Below are 27,220 nucleotides of genomic sequence, written 5' to 3'. Positions count from 1 at the left end.
CAGCGCAGCCAGGCGGTGTCTGCCAGTTGCATGAGTGCCAGGAGCACTGGCTGACCTCGAGTGTGAGAACAGCGCAGACAGGCGGTGTCTGCCAGTTGCATGAGTGCCAGGAGCACTGGCTGACCCTCGAGTGTGAGGACAGCGCAGCCAGGCTGTGTCTGCCAGTTGCAGGTGGAGCTGCCCGAGTCCCAGCCACGAACACCATCACTGACACGGGGATGGGCAAAAGCCCAGAGTGCTGCCCCCTCACAACGTCTCCCAGGATGGCCCTGTGAACTGTCCACTCGCCTTGGCAGTCCGGGAGGTCGGGGTGGCCAGGTGGGAGCTGGCTGCACAGCCGGGTCAGCAGCAGGCGGTAGTGGACCAGCCGCTGGGCGGGCTTGAGCAGGAAGGCGCTGAGCGGCAGGTAGCAGACTTTCTGCAGCTCGAAGTCCTTGCACACGGCCTCCAGCTTCTTGGAGCGCCTGGTGGCCTTGTCCAGCGCGGTCAGCACCTCAGCATGCCTCTGGAAGCAGCCGGAGAATTCCTGAGGGGTGCGAGGGACTATGGTTGGTGAGCCAGGCCATCCCCTGGCCCTGGCACCTGGCAGGACGGTGCAGAAGCTCCTGACTCTGAAATGGACATGACGGGCCCTCCAGCGCCCCAAGAATTGAGTGGTGGGGCAGACGGAGCCCAGCGCAGGCAGGCAGAGCACTGTGGCTCAGAGTGGTGGCAGGAGGACCCGGGTACTTGGACCAGGTCTCAGAGCTGGGAAATAACTCCTGCTGCCTTCTGACACTGAGGGTCTGCACCTGTAACCCCACCCTGTCCCAGTCCCACCAGCACCGGCAGGGAGCAGGGTCCCATGGACAGGCTGGGCAGGGATGTGGGACACAGGTGGACTACCTGTAGCTGCCGCATGTTCCTGAGCAGGATGTCCCCGATCCTGAGGGGGCCACCACGTGTGGGGGTACCTGAGGGTGGTCCCTCCCTGGGCAAAGCCAGACAGAGGGTCAATCAGGGTGAGTCGGGGGCCACAGTGCAGCAAGTGGCTGGCCCCTGGGGGTCAGGGGACCGGGTCACAGAGGACAGACTTGCCTCGGCCTCCACACTAGGCTCCTCCCTGCCAGGTCCCCACCGGGAGGCAGAGAGTGGTACGGACACAGAGCTGGCCGTGCGCTCAAGCTGAGCCCCGAGCCGTGGGGCTCAGGATGATGTCTACTGGGGTGGGGTTGAGGAGGGGGGGGCCACACCTATGTAAATCCCGGGAGGGCTGCCCGCGTGGGCGGGGCGTTACCAGAGGGCCAGCCTCTGCTCTAGCCTGCGCAGGAAACCGCGGTGCAGCTCATACACGGGGTCGATGCTGGAGAAGAGCAGGGTCCTCAGGCCCTCAGGCATGGCATCCGCCCTCACCACGGCGCTGCGGAACCACTGTGGGGACCGAAGGCTGATATGGGCCCTCCCGGGGGCCGTGGCCGAACGCACCCGACCGCACCTCCCAGGGACAGACGTACACAGACCCCCACTCCGCCTCCTACCCCCCACCCCCACCCCCCGGTCAGGCCCACTACGGGCAGAGACAGCGCAGCCCAGGCCTGGCCCCTCCTTGGACAGAGCGCCAGCCTCTGGTGGGCCTGGGCCGCGCTAGGAACAGCCGTGACGAGGCTGGGCTGCATACCACGGTAAGGACTTCCAGGTCCTTCAGGTAGGTCCGCTCTGTGTTCAGCATCTCCTTTGCTATAAAATAGGTGTGGTCTGTGGGCAGGCGCTGGAGGAGAAAGATGCTGGTTGGGGGCACAGCGTGTCCACCCGCTGGCCAGAGGGGCCAGAGGGGCCTGTGTCCCTCTGCCCACACAGTTCTCGGCAGCAGGGCCTCCCGACTGGGCTCCTGGCCTGTGACCAGGTCCCTGCTGGGTGGTCCACATGGGGCATGGGTGAGCAAGCCGACCCGGAAGTTGCCAAGTGACCAAGACAGACATCACTGTGACTCCGGGTGCCGCGTGGGTGACAGCAACAACTCCAGCATCTACAGTTCCTGCCTCGAGGGTCAGACACAGGTGAACAGTGACCCTGATGGGTGCCCCCTGCCCTGCTCCCAGGCCCACGGCTGACCCCCCAGCGGCCTACGGGCCACAGCACCCTGAGTAACCCAGCTCTGTGAAGGCGCTGGCCCCCAGCCTCCCTCAGCAGCCCCCACCTGCACAGGCCTCAGCCGCCAGCCAGCCAGCCGGGACTGCTGTCTCTCTGCCCTTCGTGCTGGGACAGTGACTTTTGAAGTCCATGTTCTGGAAACCTCAGCGATGTTCTGTCCTGTTGCCTCCACATGGGTCAGGTGGGGCCTGGGTCTGGGGGCTCCGGCCCTCTTTGTTCTGAGGCTCGGGAAGCCCCCACCCCATGATGGGGACAGGGCTGCTGGTCTGGGCTCAGCGAGGAGCTGGCTCAGCTCCTAAGGGTGGAGACCTTGGCCTGCCCGGGAGCCTTGTTCCCGACTTGGAACTTGTTGCTCTTGCTTGATCCCCGTCCTGGAGAGATGAAGCTCTCAAGAGAGTGAGAGCCAAGCCCAGCACAGCCCAGCACAGCCCAGCGAGCCCCCAGCCCCCAGCCCCCAGCAAGGGCCAGGCGCTCTGGTCTCCATGCAGAGTGACCTCAAAGGGACGTGGCTGCAAACTGCCCCCAGCGGAGCCCCAGCATGCCTGGTGGACCCGGAGGGTGGGGGAATGGACCCCCAGGCCACTGAAGCGGAGACCACCACCTGGGTCGTGTACCTTTCGGATGTTGCTGGTTCTCACGAGTCTCTATTAGAAGGGGAAGGGGTGAGGGAAGGCCGCAGTCAGTCACCCCGGGGCTCTTAGGGACCACGGAGGCACGGCCAGACACGCCGGAGGCCTGGGCAGAGACTCTGCTGCCACTGTGGCTCTCATGGTGGGTTCATCCATGCAGAGGGTGGCTGCCACCCTGCCCTACGAGGCCCAGGCCCAGGACGGCTCTCGGGGTGGTGGCCATCCCACAAGTCCCTACCCTTGGGTGCTGTACAGATGCCCACCCATCGGGACAGCCTCTGGGCACGGGCTGTGGGCCTCTAGGGCTGAGCAGAGGGGACAAAGCCCTGGTCCTGCCAGCTCTAAGGATCCCAGCTGAGCGGCTGCCCAGGAGAGCACTGTGGCCCCCTGGCTGGCCCAGCGTCCTGAGTGGACGGCACAGAGGAGTCTCCTGCCTCTTGTAACAAATGGCCGGGGGTGGGGCAGGCATGGAAACAGAATTCCTCTTGAGTTCCAGTCCAGTTACCAAAGTGACAGGACTAGACAGCATGGAGTGAAGGTTCACACGCCAACCATCTCGCCGCTGGCCAGAGCGTCCAGGGGCCAACCGTGCCCTTCCCAGCCAGTCCATTCCCCAAGGGGTACAGCCAGGAGGGGGTGCCCCCACCCACGGCCATGCTCAGGGCACTCCTGCACTGCTCCAGGGCTGGCCACCCGCGCCTCGGGGAGCCCTGCCCTCACCATGTGAAGGCCAGTTGAGCAGAGGTTCCGCCCCCACTTGGAACCCCAAATGTCCAGACAGTCCAGGAAGTGCCTGCGTGGCTCACGACCCTCAATGCACCCAGGCGGCTGTGCTGCTCAGGGCACTCTGACCCTTCCCCTCACTTGTCCTGGCCTGTGGCCCTCCTGCACAGCGCTGTCCAGGTGACCGGTGAGGGCCTACACCACACCGGCTTCCTCCTCCCTCACACCCAGTGCCCGCCCACTTGGGAGGGGTCTCCCGGTGGGTGCCCACCTTATGTGCGGGCTCATCATCGTCGTCCATCCTGGCTCTGCCCGCATCACCGAGGACGGGGCTCAGGAGTGGGGAGGAGCTCCACGCCCCGGGGCTCAGGGTCACCTGGAGCGCAGAGGTCAAGCTCGGGGGGCTCTTCTGGGCGGAGGGGGAAGGCTGAGGCGTCTGCGTGGGGAAGCCTACAATTGGAATGGGGTGGGCGTGAGAAGGGCTAAGGGTGGCCGTGCACAATGACCCTGCCTAGACTACCTCACGTGACAGCTCACCTGTCACCTCTGAGCATGCAGATTCAGCTCGGACTGTTCCAGAACGCCTGTCACTGGGATGTTCCTGCAAGACGCTCATCTAGGACCCTGGATCACGTGGTGTTTCACACCGGACGTGAGGCAGGGTGGCTGCGGGTAAACCTGACCTCGTGGGGCCCGCACGTGGCAACAGGACTCCCCAGAACTCTGCGGGGGCGTCTCTGCTCTACAGCAGACACAGGTGGTGTGAGGTTGGGCCCAGGATAGGCTGGTGGTCAGTGGCTACTCTCTCGAGGACCCTGTGCTCATGTCCTTGAGTCGTCCTGACTAATGCTTTGCCCTCGGCTACAGAACACATGCTCTGACCTTCAGATAACCTTGGTCCTGACCAGACAGGCCTTGCATGGATGGCCACCATTGTACGGAGGCCAAAGGGGAACTCTAGCCCAGTAAAGAAATACTCCTAGCTGTTTTGGAGATTTAAAAATCTCTATTTTATCCAGAGCGCTCGCTTGTGAGAAAACAAGCTATTACCTGTCAACGCGTAAAGGCAATCTCTAAGGGTTTATAGCACAAGTCTAACTCCTGTCTAAACACGACTTGAATGTGAGTTGGAACTGCCCAGGGGTCCCCAGGACTAGAACAAGGCGCCCCCATTTCTAACCATCACCTCTAACTCACTCAGGGGGCCCAGGAGCAGGCCACACCATGGCTCGGGCAGCCCAGTGGGCTGGCCTGGACCCGGAGCTAGCCGCCACGCTGCACTGAAGGGCGGGCAGGGAAGGGGTCCCTTTTCACATTGACAAGTCCCGAGTGCCAAGAAGGCCACAGCACGGTGAGGGGCTCCAGGGCCAGCCTCCTTGGGATGAGCGACAGCTGTTGCTCTGAGGGCTGGTGATGGCAGCATGCTCTTCTGGAATGTTCCAGGGCTGGGGAGCAGTCTCTCCAAGGTGGCATGGCCCTGATGTTTGGTTGCATCTGTAGTTAGCACAGACTCACTGCCACCCACACCCTCCCACCCTCTCCTTTGCAGCGAGGGGCCAGGGGGTGGGTCCAAGGGAGTGCTTGCCAGAGCGCAGGTCATTCCTGTCCCAGGAAGAGGCGTGTCCATAGGGAAAGGTTCTGGGTTGCTTCTCCAAGTCCCGTCCCTACGAGCTGGAACTGCACGCTTCCCGCTGCCCCTCAGATGTACCTGTCTTGCTTGTGGTGGGCGGCTCGGCTGGAGGAGCTGGCGCTCACTGCCTCTTGGCACCCAACGAGGGGCTCTGCAACCTTGCTCACGTCGGGAAAACCACCCCACAGCAGCCGGTTCAGGGACTAACTCTCGGCAGGGCAGCCAGCACCGCCCCCGGGACAGACCTCCTGGTTCCAGCAGCCATCTGGTCTCTTCACTGCTTGTCCCGCCTTCGTGGAAATGCACATTCTGGGAAAATGATGCATGGCTTAAAACTCTTTTTGCCCCAATGTAAACTCACACTAACATGTGATGTGATGTCCGAACAGGATCTGGTGAACAAGTAGCAGACTGAAAAGAGGCCCATGAATTCCACTACAATTGGAGCCAGACGAACCGCCAATGTTTGGGGAAGCTTGGTGAAATTCTGATCTTTCCTGAGACAGGCCTGGGGACGCTGCCCCAAAGAGCCAGCAGTGTACAGAGAGAAAACTCGCTTTGGGGGCCAGGCCATGCTGACGGTGAGGAGGCTACCTCATCCGTGTCCCCAGAGACAAGGGACGATAACAGACAATAACCTGCACCACTGGCACTCAACTGGCCCCGTGCCATGATTCTGGCGGGAGAAGCCAAGCGGAGCAAACTCCCTGCTAGAGGGGCGTCAAAGCTGTTGCCCCAGAGCAGCTGCAGACAGACTCCCCCAGGGACCGCACACCTGTGGGATCCAGGTCTGGAGCGTTGCCCAGGCAGACCATGAGCAGAAGAGACTTGGCTTTCCGGGCGGTCGCTCCTGAAGACAAAGCCTATCAAAGGCATGGCTGCCGAGAGGGGGAGTGGCCCCAGACCAGTCAAGAAATGCTCACGACATTTTGCTTGTTGACTTAGGATGATCGCATCCTTTGAAGAAGGTGTGCTAAAGCTTTAGCAGAGCAACGCCTGGGAGGTATAGCTCTGTCGCCCCCCTCCCCCCCTGCCCCCAGTCCATCCTTCACTACACGTGATCTTGTGAAGGTGTCCATGGGAAGTCACAAGGCGTCCAGCTTACAGTCCTGATCGAGCTCCTTCCGGTTTCCTCATCTCAAAACAATCTTTAGAGGTCACCCCGAGTTTCCTCAGTGAGCCGAGTAGAGCAGACTGCATCACCAGCCTGGTGGGGGAGCTTCTGTAGGGAGGGGTTCACGGCCGATGTCTTCGCTCACAAAAGCGCCTTGGACTTCACGGAGCAGATGCCGAGAAACACCACTTACATTCCTAATTTCCATCTTTCAATTCCATGTCTCCACAGGCTTGCTCGTCAACTCAGTTTATTTGGATGTTACAGCACCGCATACTCTCACTAAATGCTTCGTTCTTTAAATCAGTCTGCTGTCCTAAGATGTCACGAGTCAGACACTTTGTGACATAGCACAGATCCAAGATCATCCGTGGGGGGAGGGTCTCAGGCCTGGAGTGGTGTGACCACCACCTTACCCTGTGGGCCAGCTAGACCTTTCTTTCCCTGCAGGAGGCCCGCGCTCCTCTAGGGCGGCCTTGAAAGCACTACAATGTTGAGGGAAGCTTGACCCGGCCCATCGCTTTTTCAAACCTCAGGCCTCTGCTCCAGCAGTAATGAGTAACTTGCACAAACATCTGCCTGATAGTGGAGGAGGAACCACAGGCTGATTGGCAAACTCAATGTCAAGGCTGAAGTTCACTTCAGGATGAAAGGGGAAGGTCAAGGGTGGTGAGGTCCCCAGAGGAGGAAGCACGCAGTTGGGCTGCACAGAGAAGTGGGCTCGTGTAATCGCACTGGCTCGGCACAGAGGCTCCAGAGCAGCTCCACTTCCGACCCTCACTGTGGGCTGGCAGGGCTCACGCCTGCAGTAGGGACTATGCAGACAGGGACAGCACTCCACAGGCTGCACTTAATAATGAGGCCATTTACTGGGACAAACAGGCTGCCGGCCTGGACCACACTGCACCTGTTACTGCTGGGGCACACACACAGGCCCTGGGCTCACGGGCAGGCAGAGTCAGGGCCACCCGGCGGCGGTGTCTGTGTGGTAAGGAACTTCAGCACTGCACGGTGGGGGCAAGGCGGCGACCCCCTGCAGAGCGGAAGCCCTCAAGCGTGGCGTGCGCTCAGCAGGACCTGTCACAGACCCAGGAGAGAGGCTTGGGATCAAAACTGCCCAGAAAGCACCTCCCAGGTATGGAGGCCAGGTTCAAGTCCAGGGCTCTGGTCCGCTGTCAGCTTGGAACCCAGGAAGGGACGGGCCCCCTCTGTTCCCTCGTGGGCTGTAAGGTGCGCCTGCACACAGGTGAGCATCAGGCCCAGAGCTGCCAGCAGGGCTGGAACAGCTTTGTGAGGCAGCAGTGGGGCCCTCGCTGTCCAGCAGACAAGTGATCTCAGGCCCGGGGCCAGGCCTCGGTCAAGGCAATCCCCACAATCACACAGCGAGCTTCCTGCTGGCTGGGCCGGACAGGAAGTCATCACTGGCTCACTTCAGAATCCAGACCAGCGCTATCTGTTGGGCCCCACGGTCAGCAACCCTGACATGGCAAGCAGTGGCCCCAGGCTGCACACTGCAGGAGAGCCAGCCCATGTCATGACTGGCCCTAGGCCCCCAGGGAAGGGTGGACTAACCTGGCATATTACAGGCCACAGCTGACCAGGAAAAAAGGACAGTGCCTGGCTCCCAGCCTTCCACAGACCCACCTCCCCCTCAGCGTGAGGCCAGAGCTCGGGGCCAGAGGTTCTGTGGGGGCTTGGTCCCTGGAAGGAAGGACATGCCGGTGGGGCTGTGGAAGAACAGGAAGCTGCTCCAGGGACTGTTCTTGCAGCCAAAATTAGCTTGACCTCACTTAAATCAAAACTACGAATAAGTGGAGGGAAAGAAAGCTAAAAGCCCATTATTGAATTCGTAGTAAATATTTCCTTATTTTATTGATTAAACAATTTAAAAATTTCATATTAGTACATATCTGCAGGTTTAGAAATGGCCATTTGGACAGTAAACAAATGTACCAGTACCACAAGGCAGACGGAGACGATGTCCCTTACAGACAGAACGAGCTCCGGGTGCAGAGGGAGCCCCACGCACCCTCGTCACGCACCTGAGCACAGGACAGGTGCAGGAGGGGGACCAACGCCGGGCAGGAGCTGACGCAGAGCAGGCTGACTGTGTACACACCGTGATCACGGATGCTCTGCCACCTATGAAGCAGGTGTCGAGGTGGGGTGTGTGTGAAGGTGGTAATCATGGTGTGCGTGTGTGTGCAAAGTTATCGGTAGGTGAGTGAAGGAGGTGTGTGAGTGTGTGAAGGTGTCCCAGGGGTGGGTTTCTGCCTCAGCATTCCAGGAGCCATTCGGGTGCTCACTGGCACCCAGCAAGGCCAGCAGTTCACTGCACGACCACATCGTGACACAGGCTGACAGAGCACAGTCCCCGGGGGACACCACATGCCAGCACCCACCGGGGCCATCAGTCACAGTAACTGCAGAGGGGCATCCTAATCTACTTCCGTGCTTATCAAATGTCACACAGAAAGGCCCATTTTGATGTCTAGTCATTCAAGAACCCAGTACATGCTGTTTCCCGTTGTCGGCGTGGGCAGTGTTAGTAGCACATGGGTAGCTGCATTGCTGTGAGGCTTCTAAGTATGCATAGATTGGCATGTATAAAACACCTGGGCTTTGGAAAAGCCAATACAAAAATAGACTTGACCCCTAATAAAAGTAAACATTCTACAAAGAGCAGAGGGTACTGTCCAAGCTGTGTGGAAGGAGGGCTAGTTCTGTCTTAAGGCCTCAGGCTGCCCAGGCAGTCCCCATTCCATCTACCTGCACCAACGCACTTGGCTGTGTGAAGTGACAGAGGACACGCCCCCTCCTGGTCCCCAGGGTTTTCCTCAAGGTACTGGCACAGCAGCTGTTGAGGCCCCACCATCAGGCTCTGGACACAAGTGGGGAAGCCTGTGCATTGGCACAGAGACCCAGGCAGCCTGTAGGCCTATCTCGGCTGCTGATGGGCAGAGCGGGCACTTCAGTGTGTCTCCTGGCACATAGGTCCTGCACTTCATCACCCTCCAATGCTTGCCAACTGGCTGCGTGTCCTTAATAGCAGGACTCCACAGGAGCCTGGGCCAATGCTGAGGAGACAGTCACAGTGGACGACACACTCCAGCCTGCTGAGCTGCTCGGTCTAGTCTCCACCACCGCGGACCAGAGCTGGCCACTGCCAGACAGCGGGACTCACAGGAGGGTTTGCTTTGGCTGTCTGAGTAGGGCCACACTGCCCCCAGGTGGACTGGCCAGAGGCATGGGCAGCAACTCCAGGGAAGGCCACAAACGGACCACAGTGTGAGCTGCTTTACTGTGGAGGAAAAGCTAGAACTGAAGAATAGCATCCAGGTCTCCCCAGGGATCTTCCCGGAATCCACAGGTCACACGGATACCCTATATGGTGGCCCGAGTGCTGGCTGCGGGGTCGGGGTGGGTGGGTGTGCTGCCCGTTCTGTACAGCTCTAGGCCCTGTGGTTCCTGTGGGAGCAGGAGGTAGAGGAGAGGGCTGTGACCAGCCCCTCTGGCACGTCCGAGAGAAAGTGAGGGTGAGGTGGTATGAGGAGGGCACTGTCGGCTCAGAGGCCTGTGCTGAGCAGGGAGCAGTTGGTTCAGTTCTAGATCCGGAGCTACAGGAGAGGAGGAAGGACAGACATGCGAGGCAAACATCATGGCGGCAGCGAACGCCCAGGCGTCCCCTCCTGCATGTCCTCTGAAAACGCACACACTGAAACTTCAGTCCCCTCTGGAGAATGAGATCACCAACACACACAGCCAGGAGGAGGAGCAGCCAGGCAGAGGACACTCCTGCCTCCTTCCTGAAGCAGGAAAGCCCCCGCCCCTGCCCTGAGCTGGCTCACCGCTCTGACTTGCAGCCCAGCGCTCAGAGCAACCACGAGGAGCGGGGCCTGGTGAGCTAACTGGCCTCCCTTTCTGAGGGTGAGCGGCCGGCGGTGAGGCGAGCATGACAAGAAGGGACGGACCACAGTAAGCGATGCTTTGCCAGCTTCAGCCTTTGGACTGACAAAGGATGAGAGACTGCGGCTCAGGAGTGACGATGCAACAGAGGGGACATCAGTTGGGGGGCCTGTCCCATGCCCACTGGAGCTTGGCTGACTGTAGCCTCATGCCCCCTGGCCAACTATCTGTCTGTCACACCTCTCCCTCTGCCTGCCCGGGCAAGAGTGGAGTGCTGGGAGGAACCAGAGCCTCTGCAGCGGCCTTGCCCCAGCCGACAGGGCCCACGAGGACTGGGAAACAGCACCGAAGGCCCGGCACTCCACCAGCTGCCTCACCTGCCTGCTGGCCTCTTGGAAGCACTGGCCTAGGGGCTCCTGGCCGGGCATGTCACATGTGCTTGTTCCTGAAGTGCCCGCCCCGTGTCAGAGCTGAGCTCGACTTCCAACAGTGAGTCATGGCGGGTCCTGGGCAAGGCCTTGGGAGGGGCAGCATGAGGCTGTCCATCAGGGTACACATAGGACATCTCCAAGATGGTCAGAAGCTGGGCAACTCAGCAAGGCTACAGGTTGCTTACCCGTAGGGCCCGATGGGCTGCCCTGAGGGGGTCAACTGGCTGGTCTGGAGGCAGCTCCTTCCTCCTAGGGAGCTCCAGCCCCACATGGCCTGACATCACCTCAGAGGCCAGCTCTTTGCTGCTTCTTTGCAGCTGCCTCTCTACCACCCAGTGGAGCTCACCGTTAGCCTTGGACAGGCAGACCAGGGCCTCGCTGAGACCCCGCAGTGGCAGAGAGCTCTGCTGGGCTTGGGCTCTGAGGGCTGACATGGTCCGAGGCTGAGGGCCAAACTCCGTGTTCTGCAGAGCGGACTCCTGAAGCTGTGCAGGGGTGGGGACTGTGGGCACTCCCCAGGAGACTCAGAGCAGAGCATTCTTACCATTCACAGTGAAAGTTCACATGCACGCATGCACGCACACACACACACAGTCAGTCTGTCCGTTAGGACACAGGGAGGAGCCGGCAAGCCAGCCAACCACATAGTGTTATTGCAACACCTCCACCCAGGAGCCCTGAGTGCCAAGTGGGTGGGTGGGTGGCTGGGGGCCTGGCAGTGGTCAGTGGGGGGTTTTATCTGCGTGCTCGTCCCAGGCCATGACATTTAGGTGATTCTGCAGATCCAAAGGGAGCCTCTCTCTGGGAGCCTGTGCAAAAGGGTTGCTGAAGAAGAGGCTGGCGTCCAGGGGTGCCTCGGCCTCTGAGTCCCACGAGTCCGTGTCCGAGCCGCTGGAGGCCTCGGTGGCTGTGGGGGGGTAGCTGAGCTGCTCCAGCTGGTCCAGGATGTCTGAGAACTGGAAGGCGGAGCTGCACTCGGAGCGGACGGAGCAGGCAGGGAAGTTCACCAGGGAGCTGGCCCCCGACTGCCCGGCCAGCCCACCGGCCAGCGGCACGTTGCTGAGTGAGCTGCTCTCGGAGCGGTTGTTGCGGAGTGAGCTGGTCTCCGAGGAGGCGCTCAGCAGGCTCTGCATCAGGCTGGCCTGGGCCTTGACCTCAAACAGCTCACAGGTGTCCGAGGGCTGCGTGCTGCCGAGACAGCCACCTTCCTCCTCAAATTCAGACTCGTCGTCATCCACGTCCATGTCCACCGCCTCGGTGGAGTACCTGTCTGGGCTGCCCTGCAGGGACCCCAGGCCTGTGCCACACCGAGACGGGGTCCCCGGGAGCAGGGAGGGTCCCTGGGCGTCCTGCAGGGCCAGGGAGCCGTAGGGGCAGGAAAATGCCTCAGAGCCTCCGGCAAAGAAGGAGATTTCTGCGGGGTCGTCGTCTATGAACTCCTCAGACACCTGTAGCTGGGGGTTTGTCAATGTGAAAAGAGGGGGTCCCCGCCTGCCCACCCGCCCGGGCCAGCACTCCCCGTTAGAAAGGCCTCCCTCACCCCGCTCTCGGGCACCAGCTGTGCCCTCCCTGCCCGCCTTCCCTACATCTGGGTCAGAGGTCCTGCTCCCGGCCCCCAGCAGACCTGCGGGGTGAGAGAAGCCAGCACCTGGGCCGGCCTGGGGTTCTGGCGGCCCCTGGGGCCACGTGGTGTCGGGGCTCCCATCCGAGGCACCACTGTTCCTGTCTGTGGCCACACTCTGGGGGGCTGTCAGGAAGCAGCTGCTGTCCTTGGAACCAAGCAAGCCTGTCGCCGGGGCCCCAGGGGAGGCAGGTACAGAACAGAAGGCGGCGTGTGCTGAAGAGGGGGAGACAGGAGTCCTGATGCCCTCCGTGAATGAGACGCTCTGGGGATCAAATCAGGAGAGAAAACAAACACGTAAAACTCCAAACGGAGTGTCCTGCCCAGCCTCGTCTGCAATGGCTCCGATCACAGGCCTCCCGCCAGCTCTACTGCTCTCTTGGATACCGCTCAGGGCCCCATCAGGGACGCCCCCAAACTAAACACCTGCACCCCAGGACACAGCTAGAGAGTGAGCCAGTCTTTTCATCCACCACACCCTGAGGCCCAGGGCTCGAGGATGAGTGCAGTCAGGCCTTTCCAAGTTGTAGCTGGCCTGCGTCAGTGCCCGGCGTCTGAGGAAGGCGGTGAGCACTGAGAACCCCAATAGGAACGAGGGGAGGGTCCCAGGGAGCAGAATAGATGAGAGGCAGCTGAGGGCAGAGCTGCCTGCCTTGCTGTCTGGGGGCTCTCGATGCCTTGTGCTCCCATTTGTTCACAGCTAAGTCTTCCCTGGTCACGGCGTGCCATGCGGCTGGAAAGGCCCACGTACACACACACACACACACACACACACACACACACACACACACACAACACCAGTGAGGGGGCTGAAACTAAACACTGGAGCCAAACACTGCCCTGTGCACTGGGCTGTGCACCCACAGCAAAGGCAGAGTCCCTTACCTAGAAGCAAACTCCACAACCTCAGATCAATCTCTGTCCAAAGGTTGATCTTATCACCATTTCTTAGTCATTTACCCACAATCGTATCTCTTGTGGCTTTGAGAACACCCTGTGCGATACCTGGGAGCTGTGTGTCACTGCTAGACTAGTCACACCGTGCCAACCAATTTGGACTTTGGGAAGAAGCAATCAATGATCTAGGGCCAAACAAGGGCACAGAAAGGAGTGCCACTGGAGTAGACTAGAAATGTAAAGTCTCTGTGCTGCAGGACTTTCTGGTATGTTCCTGCCAGCCGCTTTTCTGTGAATTGTGTGTGCTGTTGCTTTCACAGCGCTGTACTCGTCGCAGGCACACGTAAATATAATTCGCTCCTGCTTTTTACCCTCAACATGAGAGCAAGACTTGGTCTAGTTAATGCACACCCTTGACAAAACCCAACTCACTGCCATGGAGTTGGCGCTGACTCATGGCAACCCTCCGCGGCTGTCAGGAACCGGCACATTGGCTCCGACCCGGGCGTCCCCAAGTACAACAGAAGGAAACACTGCACGTTCCGGGCCTCCCTCACAACTATTCCTATGCCAGGCCCACTGACGCAGCCACTGTCAATCCATCTCATCGAGAGTCCTCCTCTGTAGTAACCCTGTAATAGGACTGAGTAAGAACGTCCCTGTGGGTTTCCGAGACGGCACAGACAACCTTGGGGTGAGTAGTCCAGAGCCTAACCCACAGCACCAGCTGGCTCGTTTCTACTGCGTGGTGCTTTCCTGGTTCCCGAGAATTCCACACAGTGGAGACAGCTTAGCTATGTGAACCCTTCCTAGGGGGGCATTTACCAAGACCTCAGCGGTTATAAGAGTAGCAGTCACTCAGCTGTTGCTCTGGGCACAGAAAGCAGTATGTGCTCACTGTAGGATAATGGAAACAGGAAAATAGCTGCCACCCACATGCCAGCACTGGGAGCAGAGCCGTGCAGAGTGTCCCTCCAGGAGTTTATTCCTCCAGCCTTTCTCCCATGTCCCGCCCTTGGATTTCAAAATCAAACAAGGATCCTACTACCCACAGCTGCTGCGTGACCTGTTGTCTTCACTGAATACCACATTTGGGACATTCCCCTGGGTCACTCATGTCCTCCCACACAGGCTCAGTTGTCATTTACGAGATAAGACAGACCCCAGTGCCGGACCACCTCACATGGACAGTGGCTGCAAAGTTTTGCGTCAATAACAAGTAATACTGACTCACACGCCACGGTGCCAGGGTGCTCCTTGTCTGGGACTCCGTCCTCACAACAGAGGCCCAGAAACAGGGTTGCTGCATTGACAGATGTGACTAACCGCATTCAGGAGCCCTGCTGGCACAGTGGTCTGAACCCAGAACTGCTCTGTGGGAGGGCGACGGGCTGTTACTGCCACAAGATCACGGAGCTCCATGCCTCCTAGGGGGTTGCTATGACTCAGAATCAACTTAGTGGCAATGGGTTTGCTTGTCTGTTTGATGTGTGAGAACATTGCCAGATTGTTTTCAAAAGAGTGTAGCTAATTGAGAAGGAAAACAAAAAGGTTGAAAGAAAAACTCTGAGCGGTTACCTCTCAACAAATGAATGGAAAGACAATAAGGAAGAAAAGCCAACACTGATATGGAGGGAAGACGACTCTGTTAACGACCAAGCTCTGCCGTCATAGGGTCCCCGAGAGGACACTGCCCTCAGTGGGTGCATCTCACCAGAAAAGGACTGACCTGCTTGGGCACGTCCACAGTCAGAGCTCGAACGGACATCCGTGTCTTGCTGTGCCTTCTGCAAGGGAGAACAGGCCGTGAGCTGTTGGATGAAAGCCCTGCTGCTGCGAAAGAGACAGGTGCACATGGGGCCAGGCAGGGGTGAGCCACTCCCCTGATACAGGCAGGCCACAGGGGGTCGTCACACCAAGGAGAGCTGGGCCCTGCCACAAAACCTGGCACAGACTAAGTTAGGCAGATGCTCTCAGACCCCAAAGTCATGTCTGGAAAGATGCTGCAAATCCACTCAACTCACAAATAAACACCACTCAAGGGTCAAATACATATGTATGCAAGACACTTAGTCGCGGTGAAAACCATTGAATGCGCATTTAAAAAACATATACTGTACTTTAAGACCCCAGACAGAGCTCACCTTTCATAGGGGATTTTCTTTTTCCCGCTGTCTTTCACATAGTCTACTAGCTGTTTTTGAGTTCTGCCACTGTGGATAAAGATTCAGATTTTTTAAAAAGAGAAAACAGTAATCCATGCATTAATTAATTAACTAATTGATTAATTAATTAATTTCTTGCATGGACAGATACATGCGTGTGTGTGCACGCATGCTGCCCCCTTGCATAGTCTGGACAAGCAGAACCAGGCTGGTTCATGTAAGTAAGCCTTTAGGAAACCAATTTCTCACTAACTCGTTTAGTCTTCAGTTACGACACTGTACAGTAGCTGTGTGACAGATGAAGTCTCCTGCAGCAGGGGATAGCCCTCCTTCCTCCACCTCATCAGCAACAGCTGGAAGCCAGCCTACCTGTATCTGAAGGAGGAGCCGCGGCTGAAGAGGACCGCTTTAGCTTTCGGCTTAGGTTGATCAAAAAGCCTAAAAAAGGTGTGGTGCTCCACACAAATCTTCCAGAAAGTCTTACATTCATCTCTGCTGCGCAACAGAAACTCTAAAGTGTCCTGGTAAGGCCCCTAGAAAGAAATGCAGGGGTTATGGAGTTCATTCAAGAATAAAGTACTGGACAAGAGTAAGTAAGTTTAGAAAATAGTTCATATAATATGTGGGAAACAGAAAGATTTCTCCCAAGTCGTCTCCCCCCAATATATGGTAGACTTAGGACACTGCTTGCAGCTAATGGTAAATGATTGTCAAGTTACCTCCCTGAAGGCAGTCAGTTGCCAGACTACTGTCTGGGCCCTACTGCTGTTAAGGACAATGGGCTACTTCTCCCTAAAGGCTTGTGGTCATTAGTCTGGTCCCTGTAGGTGGGGTTTACACCCTACAGATAATGGTTCCTATGGAGATCCACAGAATGGGTCAAACCAGCTCAGTGACATCCAAAGTTAGGCTGCCATCCTGAATCTAGGACCCGCCCATCTTGTCACATGTGTACCTCCAACCCCTTCTCTTCTTACTGCATGTATGTCCCTAGATTGTCCCCTCATTGCTGTATCATCTATAGTACAACCCCTTCCTGTGATGTATGTCTTTACCTGTAATTAGGGGGCTTGCATGCCCCCCCAAAGGTATATAAGCCTTGGTTAGCAATAAAGGTACCTCTTGGCCTCTCATCGGCTCCCTCTCTCCCCGAGTCCTCACTCCATTGTTCCCATACCCCTTGTCCTCCTTCCTCCCCACCTCTCTCTACGAGGACCACCAAGCAGGGCTGAGATGAGCATGCTACCACAAAATGTGTCTGACTCCTGTATTTTTCAATCTCTCTTTTATTTCTCATGCTCTCTAGGACTTTACTATAATCTTTATGTATATTAACCGTACAATTGCGCTCATGGAACCCGTGATTAGTTGTGGGGGGCTGGCCTTTCCACCACAATAATAAAATTCCTACATTAAAAGGAAAGCTGCTATTTAAAAACAAGCTGTGCAGGCCACATGGCTGGAGCGTGGATGCTGTCTGGACTCGCAGAGCATCTGGGGGATTTAGGTGTCTAAGCTCACAAGTGTCACCATGAAGAAGCCAGGGCGGCCGGCCCATCTCTCGGTGGACACTGGTCCTCGCGTGAAGTCCTGGAAATGGTACTCTGGACCCGACAAGGCACACTGTGAAGCCCTCTGATGCTGGTCACCAGTGACCTTCCAGAAGGTTGGTGACACTGTGTCTCCACATTTCTTCCTGATAATCTAACTACTAAGGGTATCAAATGTCACTTGGTTGAGCACAGACGCAGAGCCAGCTCTGAGAACGCACACTAGCCAATGCTAGCCAATGCGCAGCTGCTCCTCCTCACTTTCAGAATAACTTGCAGGGAAAAAAGCAGGCTTTCACTTGTTTTGTAGCTATCATTTGGTTATTTGGTATCCCTTCCTTTTTCCAGAGAACAGATGCTGTTAACAGTCAACAGTAAGCCAGGCGTTCGAGCAGTAAGCACACAGACGCTCAGCTCACAGCCCAGCACAGGACGAAGCCCACAGGACTGGCACCAAGGAGCCTCTGCAGCAAAGCCCTGTAGCTGCCTGCTCTCAGGCTCTAGGTGTGGCGGGCTGACACAGGACAGACTTCTGTTCAGTGCAGGCCGGCCTGCTTCTCCCACTCTCTGTAAAGTGTGCTGGCAGGCTAGGAGAGTGAGGTATGGGGTTCCCCATGGTCAGACACACCTGTTTCCATCTCTCCACGTTGCACCAAACTCCCCCTGTATTACCACTGCTCTCTCCTGCACGATCCCACTCAGGATCAGTCCGCATTGGTGGTGCTTAGCTGCTGCTGAGTCTCTTCTGACCCTGGTGACCCGTGTGTGCCGGTGCAGTTGCCTCAAAAGGGTTCAAGGCTGTGGCTGTGGCTTCTGAATCAGATCACCAGGCCTATCTTCTGAGAAACGGTGGTGGTGGTGGTGGTGTGGGGGGAGGGGCCTCGGGCTGACTACAGGCTGAGTTGAAGGCTTGAGCACCTGTGTCACTCAAAGACTCAATCTCCCAAGAAAGCATGCTGCCTTTGAGGTGATGCTAGGGCGTAACAACCCCAGAGGGCAGTGCAGGATGGCCCCATGGGGTTCCAAGGCTGTCTGTCGGCTTATGGAAGCAGATGACCACAGCTTTTCCCCCAGGGTGCTGGGGGGTCTGAACTACTACTGAGTCTTTGGCTAGCAGCAAAGCACTTAACTACCGCATCACCAACAGAGAGCTCTGTTCTCATCATTCCTGACCATGAAGCTCTCCTGAGGGAAGGCTGTTCAAAGGCCGGTTTCTCAGTCTCAGTCATGAGACGATGGGGGGTTGCCCCCAAACCGCTGAGAAGAGCTCACACAGGAGCTCTGTGGCCTAAAACCAGCCCAGTCCACCTGGGGCTGTGGCACATGCCACCCTTCCCAGACTGCCCGAGCCCAAACCCCAAGACTGTTGGACAAGGCTACAGCTGGCTAGGGGGCCCAGGTTCCTTCAAGACTCAAATTTCAAATCCTGCCTGTTCAGCTCTGGTTTTGACTTGATTTGCCCTTGGATTGATTTAGGAGGTGAATCAATCATTCCATATTCTAGCAGAATAAATTTCCTAACGATTTAAAAAGTACACAAAAGTAATACTTACATGGACTTCTGGGTGGAGTTTAATAAGAAATCTTTTCCGCTTAAAGCTTAGTTTACGGACTTTGGACCAATTGAAAGTATTAATTTTGGTGGTGCCCTGAAATGGAAGAGCAAGCATTTCATAGCATTCATGTAATCTTAATCTCCACAGCACACACCTGACCTCCTGGAAGCTATCGCACTTAAATCTCATCCTGATGGTGAGGTCAGCCTCTACTAGGGTTTATGACATAAACACAGACTAACATGTTCTAGCACATACATGTAGAGAAGCTACAGCAATTTCCGTGATAAGGCTCTTTACAGATCAGGCAGACCAGGGCCAACGTGAACAGTCTGTCTGGGCCACACTTGCAGACAAGGGAGGCTGAGCAGAGCAGGGGCTGGTCAGGCAGGCTGGGCATGGGAGACCTTGGTGTGCACTATGGTTTCAGTGGAGGGAGAGAGAGAGGTGTGGGGGTGCATGCACTCATAATTTCAGTAAGTAGACAGAGACATGTGGAGGGTAAGCAGGCATCGACTTGCAGACTGGCTTCTAGATAGGTGCCTGCTCTCTTGAGAGACGGTGAACTGTGGTGCAGAGCAGGCAGAGGACAAGATGAGCCTGGCATATCTCTTGCCATAGAACAAAGTAAGTAAGAACTTAGAGTGTGGGGCACAGCCAACATGACACAGGAACTGCCTTGAAGACACTCTCATTGGCCACATCTGGGACAACATCAAGGTGAAAATGAAAACTTGCTGACATTGAGTTGGTGCTGATTCATAGAGACCCTATAGGACAAGGTAGAACTGGCCCCGTGGCTTTCTGAGATTGTAGAAGCCTAGTCTTTGTTCCTCGGTGTGGCTGGTGCTTTCAAACTGCTGATCCTGCTGTCAGTGGGCCCACATATAATCACTATGCTACCAGGGCTCCAGAGTTGAGAATAAGGAGCCCGTTTTCACCTGGATGAGCATTCCTGGAACGAGAACGTGATGTCAAATGGCTGCCTGTTCACAGTGACAGAAACAGGCCTGCAAGGGGAGATGCCTCCCCACAAAAAAACAAAACAAAATCAAACTTGCTGCCATCAAGCCAGTGTTGACTCACAGCGCCCCGCTGTGGGTTTCCGAGGCTCTAACTGTTGGCGGGGAGTAGAAAGCCCAGTCTTTCTCCCTCAAAGCTGCTGGTGGTTTTGAACTGCCGACCATGTGGATCGCAGCCCAGGGCGTAACCACCATAGCACCAGGGCTCCTCGTGTGTCTCCTTGAGTACTCACAAATGAAAAGGAACAAAGATCACGGGGGATAAGAGCCTGGCAAAGACCATGCTGATTGAGAGAAGAAAAATTATCAGCTCCAGCCTTTAGGCAGAGCAGCCTCTTCTGCATCTGACTGAAGCCCCACAGCAGTGTCATCAGAGCCGTACCTGCCATGGAGCTAGCTGACTGGCTACTCCTGAGGAAGGGCTGGACCACCCACTCCAGCAGCCCACCATCTTCCAAGGGAGCCCAGGGAAGGAAGAAGGGCCATCCCAGACCAGGGGAGGCTACGAGGACTCATGACCTCGGCCAGTGCCAGACCTAGACCAGACCTATTGCTGTAAACAGTATCCCTGGGCAACTGCTGGCAGCAGACTGGTCTGTGGGTGAAGGGTAAGCTGGAGTCCTCTGCACTATTTTGCCAATTTTGCTGGACGTGTAAAACTGTTGTAAATGAAACAGGTTTCTAACATCTAATCTTCTTCCCCAGCATGGCCATTTACTCTGTCCTGCAGACCTGAGATGGGGAGCACGATGCTTCATGCTGCTTCAGAGGCAGTCGGCAACTAGAGGGAGCACTGACGCACCCACAGCACGGGCACGGCCAGGGCACGGCGCCGACAGAGGGGCCAATAGTGCAGGCTCCACTGACAGCAAGTCCAATCAGAGAGAGCACAAGGGTTGCAGAGGGAAGGGGGGGGTGTATGTGTGTAGAGGAGACGGCTGCTAATAGGTGGTTTGGGTGGGTAGTCCTGGGGCTGGGGGCTCTGTGACGGCAATGATGGTTACTCAGGCTGAAGCGGGGATGCAACACTGCCGAGTGAGACATGGATCAGAGACATGTAAATTCTACCTCCAGGCCCAAGATCTTGCTCATGAGGATGAACACTTATCAACTTTTCTATCTGCAGACCCCGAGGAGGGACTGCAGAGCGCATCTTGCAACACCCCCACCCTGGCATGGCAGGCAGCCAGCCAGCCTACCTGGAACACAAGGACACCCCTGTGGGAAACGGCCAGGTTAATCTCGGTTCCCTCCCGGTCAGAAGCCACGTGAAACCGGACGCCATACATGTCCAGCTTACGCGCAATCTCCAGCACTTGGAAGTCCGACTCGGCTGGTGTCTGGCCCCTGCAACAAACAGCACAGACTTGTCTCAGAAGCTTCTCCCCAAAGTCAGATGGGACACTGACGGACGTGATGGCTCAGCCCCAGCAGAGAAGGCACTGGGTCTGCCGAGGGTCACTAGTTCACTATCCTTAAGTTTAAGTGCACTTCCACACACTCTTTCTTAAACAAAAGACCAGAGATGCTGACCCTCAGCTGGGATGAGGGCATTGGCAGGGGGGTGTAGGGAGCAGCATGTCTTAGGAGAGCTTCGCCGTATACAACAAGCCTACCTCTCCCCAAGCACCTGGGTAAGAACACGGTTACAAGCACGTGGGTCCCACACTGCCTCCTCGGCACCTATGGGTCTCTTCTACCTGCCCCAGCCCCTCCCATTGAGGGTCCTCCTCTGCCGTCCAGACAGAGCTCAGCTGCCCCTGGGAAAGGCAGCTCTCAACATAAGTGGACACTGCTAACGCCAACAGGAGTGTTTCTTCCAAACGGTTACCATCATGGGGCTACGTCTGCAACACAGAGTACGTTCTGAAGAACAACTCACCGTCTTGAGCTGGTGAGCAAAGGGTCTGTGGATGTACAGGAGGGTCTTGCCTAGAGTGGGGCTAAGGGGGCAGGGGGCAGGACGTACCCTCAGCCCGATCTCCGAGCTGCTGCCCCCTGGGCCAATGTGCCACCCACGCGGGCAGTGACCCAAGAGACTCACGTGTGTTGCTGGTGGAATTCCAGCACCTTCTCCAGAGAGAGCGCCTGGTCAGGCAGGTACTCATTGACTTTGAGGTGCTCTCGGTCCAGCGTCTCATCATAGTCCCCGATTTCCGCTGCGGTGAACAAAGCCAGTGACTCTATGCTCCAGCACCAGACAGCCGACTGCATGAGCAAGGGGCTCAGAGAAAGTGAGACCACCAGCCCGGTGAACGGTGGACGGTAAAACACATATACCTAAAAACCTAAAATCTAGCCATTTATTTTTCTAAATACCAACTCATGGCCATAGGCAGGCCGGTGGTGAGGGCTTTGCTGACTCTCAGCACACTCTCCACCTGGGTGCCGGTGCCTGTTACGTCCATCACTGAAGTCAGCTTGTCTTTCAGGGTCCCACACATTTCTGTATAACACTGTTCCTGACTGCTGTGGCTGCAAGTGTCGTGCAAGTAGCAGTGAAGCTCAGCAATGCCAGAAATGCACTTCATTTTTGTTCTGGAACCTTCTTCAGTCCACAGAGGTGGGGTGGCTTGGAGCCCCCTGAGCTGCCTGCCTGTGAGCCCTGCTGCTCCTCATGTGGGGTCATCAGTGGCTCCCTGCCTGGACCTGGGCGTCCCAGCTTCTCCCCAGTTAGTGACAGCAGAGGATAGGGGTCCTGGAGCCGCTCTGTCTCTGCTTCCTTCAACTCAAGCAGCACGAAGGAGAAGGTTACAGCTGGACAACGTGCTATGACATCACGTCCCACGACAGTACCCTACTCCAATGACCCTTCCCCGGGTATCACCCAACCAGTGCTATAGAAGGGCCCTGCAGAGCTGCCGTCCACCTGGGACACTTGGACCAAGTGAGAGAAAGCCCGAGTGTGTGAGCAAGTCCCACCTAGTAGGACGAGCCTATGAAGAAGTGGGTGTACCTCAATTCCCACAGCCCCCTGAGCATGGCACCCTATCCTGCACTTCTGCACTCCCAGCCCAGAGCAGGTGGCTGCTTCCTCTCCTGCCAGCTTGTTTGGGTGACTCACTCTGTGTGGGACACAGAGGGCCAGGTTCCCTCTCCTTCCAGGACAAAGGGGCCAGCTCTCCTAAGGAGGCCTCTCATGGGGCTACAGAGTCCCATTGGGTCTGCTCAGAGACAGCAGGTGGACTGACAGGAAACCCACCCTCAGCACACACCAGTCCCCCACACAAGGCATCGGGCTGCAGGCTTTGGCCTCGTGGAGACCATGAGCCAGGAGGAGCCCCATGCCGAGGAGACTCCTCAGAAATGCCTGTGTGGAAGCCCCGCTCTGCCAGCCCTGCCATTGCCATGTGCAAGAGATACTGACACTGCAGGAGGTGGGATGCCAGGAGAGCCGCAGTGGTGTCGCTGCAGGTCAGCTGTCGCTCCACCAAGTCCCTCTTGAGCTGTAGGGCAAACAGGTACCTGGAAAGAGGCAGGGAGCATGCCAGAGGTCAGCGCCAGGCTGAGTGTTCAAGAGCAGGGAAAGATGGTGGCCAGGCCACATGAAGGCCTGAACACAGTCACAAAGGCCTTTTGTCCAAAGGTCAGTTGCCAGTCCAGTCAGATGGAGCACATAGTGAGGTGCCAGGCACCCCTAACATGACGTGGGCCGCAGCCACACCTTCGAGGAGCCAGCTCATCAACTGACTACTATGGTCACACAATTTTGTCAGAAACGGCAGAAGCACCAAGCAATGACATAGTGTGAAGTGTGGCTGTGGAGGGCTAGGACGTGGCCCTGGAGAGGCACCAGGAACCAGAGACACAGCCTGAGAACAAGCATCTGCACACTCACTCTGTCAGTGAGTCAACGCTGACTGAGTCTATGCAGGAGGCTCTGGCCTTGAAGCTCGGAAGATGGACAGACTCCTGCTCTCCCCGATGTTCAAGGAGGCTAACCTTCTAAGACAGTGGTTCTCAATCTGTGGGTTGCGACCCCTTTGGGGGTCAAATGACCCTTTCACAGGGGTCACCCAATTCATAACAATAGCAAAATTATAGTGATGAAGTAGCAACAAAAATAGTTTTATGGTTGGGGGGTCACCACAACATGAGGGCTGCGACATCAGGAGGGTGGAGAACCACTGATATAAGACATCCTCTTACACTGAACCAGGGGCATGCACTGCAACTTGCTGGCTGAACTGGACGACACTTGCCTACACAAAGACCTCCCTAAGTTCAGGAAGGTATGTGGACAAGAACATGCACTGCACCATTATGACAGAGAAGGGAGAAGTACTCTAATGAGCACTGACACGAGAACGATTAAATAAATTACAGGGCAGCCATAGATATTAATATAGAAAGGTGTCCATGACATGTTTCTAAGCAGGGGAGAAAAAAGACCTCCATCTCTGTGGCTCAGAGAGAGAGTCAGGCACCGTTCTGTGAAACAGAGCTTTCTGTAGAGCCCAGTGCCCGCATGAACACTGTGGTGGGTCCATCTGGAGAGATGCTCCGGCTGTCAGGGTCTGTGTGCAGACAGAGAAGGGAACTTCCACTGCTCACAGCGTTTCATTTTTACCGCAAATATGTAGTTTTTCGTGACAACAGATGCCCCAACACAAAAGTGTGTGTGTGTGTGTGTTTATATGTCACTATAAATCTGACTCCCCAGAACTAGTCCTTAGGCTTGAAACCAGGACCTTGGGTTGAATGACACCCCTGGTTCCATCATTTCCCAGGCAAACAGTTGAGAGTTATTCCTTTCAAACAAATTTTTTCCTAAGCAACCATACCTGCCTAGGAGGACACGCTGAGCTCCCCAACCAGCCTACCTGGCACCTGAGCACCAGATCTCCCTTGCCTGCCAGAAGAAGCCAAGCTGCTGTGACAGCTACACCCCCTCTAGTGACACCTGGGGCTCTGGGGCTTAAACAAGCTGCAGATAGATACCTTTGACCTTTCAGAGCAGCTCCGAGGCTTCTAGGGGCCAGGTCTGGAGACGTTCCAGCCAGCAAGGCGCAACGCCACAGCTGTCACTATCTTATTCCTTACCTTGGCTTTTGGGTAGCTGCTTTAATTGTTTCTTTAAAAAAAAAAAGCTTTATTGATATGAAATTCACATATCTCACACTTGGATAGTTAAGCCACTTCTAAAAAGAGTTCTATACACGTCATCACAATCAGTTCCAGTGCACCCTTCTCCCCTCTTGCAATTTTATTCTTACTATCAAATGGATACATGCAAGGGTATGTAAATAGTCAATCTTCCTGAGAAAAGATATACTTGGTCCTTCTTACCACCGAGTATGTTTCGCTGATAAAGAAGTAAACATAGCCCCACAGGTGCCAAGAGCTGGACGAGAGTGAAGTGGTCTGCGTTCACCTGGAGACCGTCCGCTCAGCACTACTACCCTAGCATTCCAGGTGTCAGTCTCAAATCTGTACCACAAACCTTTCTTCTACATCGTACTTGCACTTGGTTTTGTGTAAGACTCAATAGCCAAAATGTTTCTTCTAACTCCCAATTGTCTAGTCCCTTTCCTACGTGCACACGAGGCTCATCCATTCCCTCAATAAGCACACTGTGAGCACTTGGGCAGCCAAGCCTGTGGCCCTTCAGCGGCCAAAGGGGCGACCAGACCCCTGAGCATGCCCACCCCAGCTTGGAAGTGCTCCCTACCTTGTGTACTCTTCTTGCAACTGGCCTGGGTCGGGCGGGAAGAACTTCACAGCTAGGCGTAGCAAGGTGTTCTTTGGGCCTAAAACAACCAAAAAGGTCAACTTCACAAATAGTCGATCTTGATATGCACTCCACATATTACAGTGTACCTGAGCTGGGGCTTTAATGGACTTTTCAAGAAAATCTTGCCAAATGAAATGTTAAGGTGTTTCCTAAGCGTGAGATGGTCAGTCCTAGGTAACCAATCACAGCAAAGAGAAAATGTGACCTTCTGTATTAAGCACACACTGTCATTTAGAAAACCCTAAAAAACAAGTAGAAGATGGAACACTAAAAATGTCAAATATATGCTGTCCATATTCCCAAATCCTTCTTTTTAGAGCAGAAAGTTCACGGGGCTGACAGAGGCTCTCTCCCTGTGGCACAGTCGCTACAGCTGATGGACAGACATGGAGACACTATCATGACCTCCAACCCAGAGCTCACTCGAGGGCTCACAAATGCGGCCACGTTCCCACAGAGCACCTCGCTGCCTTCAAACTGCCCTGTGCTCATAATTTTGGATTAAAAAATAATAAATATAAAGGGTTTATAAAGAAAAGCCCTAAGATTCATTAGCCGCACTGAACACAGCATTTTAGCAGTCTTGGTATTTCACTTTCACAAAAGAGAAGGGAAGTATTGCGTGTGGCACCTGAACTGGCCCTGCTTTTATCACTGCACAACCATCCTGTACACAGCCGCCTTTCCCCTCAGTCCAGCCCCTTGTAGAGAGACTAAGAAACATTTCTATAGGTCTTCATTTAAAAATGTAACAGAATATTTAAAAAAGTAAATGAATAACATGAAACAGGAGGGAAAAGTGTAACAGATAATAATAAATACAGGTATATTCACAATTCTATGTGCAACTACTGAACTGTGTGAATGAACTATTTCATGAACACTGTTACTCTAAAGAGAAATCTCAGTGGCTTTTCATAACCTTAAGAAAAACAACAACTACTTTTGGGAGAAGGAAATATTATGCTGATACTGAGCAGCATCCGGGCAGTAGTAGGACCACATGAGGTCAATTTACTGCCCTTTTCCTGTCGTAAGGAGCCCTGGTAGCACTGTAGGTTAAGCACCGAGGCAGCTAATTGCAAGGCCGGAGGTGCAAACCCACTAGCTTTGCTCCAGCAAAGGTCCTGCCTCGGGAATCTGGAGGAGCAGTGCTACCTGCGCTGCACAGCCAGGGCTGCGGGGAGCTGGGACGGACTTGATGGTGGTGGATTTGGTTTGGGTTCCTCCTCTCATAGTTCAAAATGAGATAGTCAAGCGTGGCCAGATTCCCGGGACGTAGGTGGTTCAGTGAACGTCAGGGTGCCCTGGAGCTCAGCGCACAGGATGCCATGGCAAAAGTGAACAGACCCTTGCAGAAAAGAGTACTCACGTCGGACTTGCCTAACGATGGGCTTCATAGGTTCGAGCCAGATCTAGGGAAAGAGATGAAGTGTGTTAAACCCCCCTTAATTAGCATCTTAACACACAACTATCCCAGCATCGGAGAAATACTCAGTGTGTGTGTTGGGGGTGGGGTGGGGGAGGAACTGGGGGGATGGAAGGTGGGCGCGCCCTGACCCTGGGAAGAGGTGACATCCTAATGCCACAGGGCCTGGGTGTGCACTCACCCACAGTCCCTCAAGCACTTGATGGGTGACGAGCGGCTCCCGCAGAGGGGTGCTGCACACACACTCAGAGCTGTGAACATGCATGCTCCACCCTTTGTACAGCTCCTGCTCACTGCAGCTCACCCTGAGTCAAGAAGCAGCGCCTAGTGCAGCAGTCTGTCAGAGCCCCCACAGGAAGCAGCATGCAGGCGCACTGGTCTGTCAGAGCCCACTCAGCAAGGGCCACGCAGGCGCAGGCACAGGTGCTTATGGATGGACAGATCCAGGCAGGATGTGAGCTCAAGCTTAGAGAAAGGCAAATAGATTGTCTACATCTATAAATTAACTGCTTCCATGTTATCTTTGACTGTCAGGGGGCCCTGGTATGCATTGGGCTGCTAACCTCAAGGTCAGTAGTTTGAAACCATCAGCCACTCCGTGGGGAAAAGATGGGGCTTTCTACTTCTGTAAAGAGTGGCAGTCTCGGAAACCCACAGGGGCAGTTCTAGCCTGTCCTGTAGGG

General features: G+C 55.7%; 1 protein-coding gene across 1 annotated transcript in view; it reads right to left on the bottom strand.

Annotated features, from left to right (window-relative positions):
• The window catches only part of FARP2 (FERM, ARH/RhoGEF and pleckstrin domain protein 2), a 62,707-nt gene that overhangs the window by 7,237 nt on the left and 28,250 nt on the right, over positions 1–27,220 (bottom strand). Inside the window, exons 2-16 of the mRNA XM_030886936.2 lie at positions 26,481–26,523; positions 25,046–25,124; positions 22,742–22,839; positions 21,419–21,533; positions 20,574–20,721; positions 18,350–18,445; positions 15,616–15,779; positions 15,226–15,294; positions 14,811–14,868; positions 12,212–12,449; positions 3,754–3,932; positions 1,658–1,747; positions 1,277–1,410; positions 886–970; positions 289–526 (exon numbers count right to left, since the gene is read on the bottom strand). Coding sequence (XP_030742796.2) covers positions 289–526; positions 886–970; positions 1,277–1,410; positions 1,658–1,747; positions 3,754–3,932; positions 12,212–12,449; positions 14,811–14,868; positions 15,226–15,294; positions 15,616–15,779; positions 18,350–18,445; positions 20,574–20,721; positions 21,419–21,533; positions 22,742–22,839; positions 25,046–25,124; positions 26,481–26,523 — 1,834 coding nt within the window. The remainder of the gene's footprint in view (positions 1–288; positions 527–885; positions 971–1,276; positions 1,411–1,657; positions 1,748–3,753; positions 3,933–12,211; positions 12,450–14,810; positions 14,869–15,225; positions 15,295–15,615; positions 15,780–18,349; positions 18,446–20,573; positions 20,722–21,418; positions 21,534–22,741; positions 22,840–25,045; positions 25,125–26,480; positions 26,524–27,220) is intronic.

This window comes from Echinops telfairi, unplaced genomic scaffold (assembly GCF_000313985.2).
Source record: "Echinops telfairi isolate 266 unplaced genomic scaffold, ASM31398v2 ScPeMD7_3;HRSCAF=10, whole genome shotgun sequence".
Lineage (NCBI taxonomy): Eukaryota > Metazoa > Chordata > Mammalia > Afrosoricida > Tenrecidae > Echinops > Echinops telfairi.
This window is presented reverse-complemented; position numbering and strand designations above follow the sequence as displayed.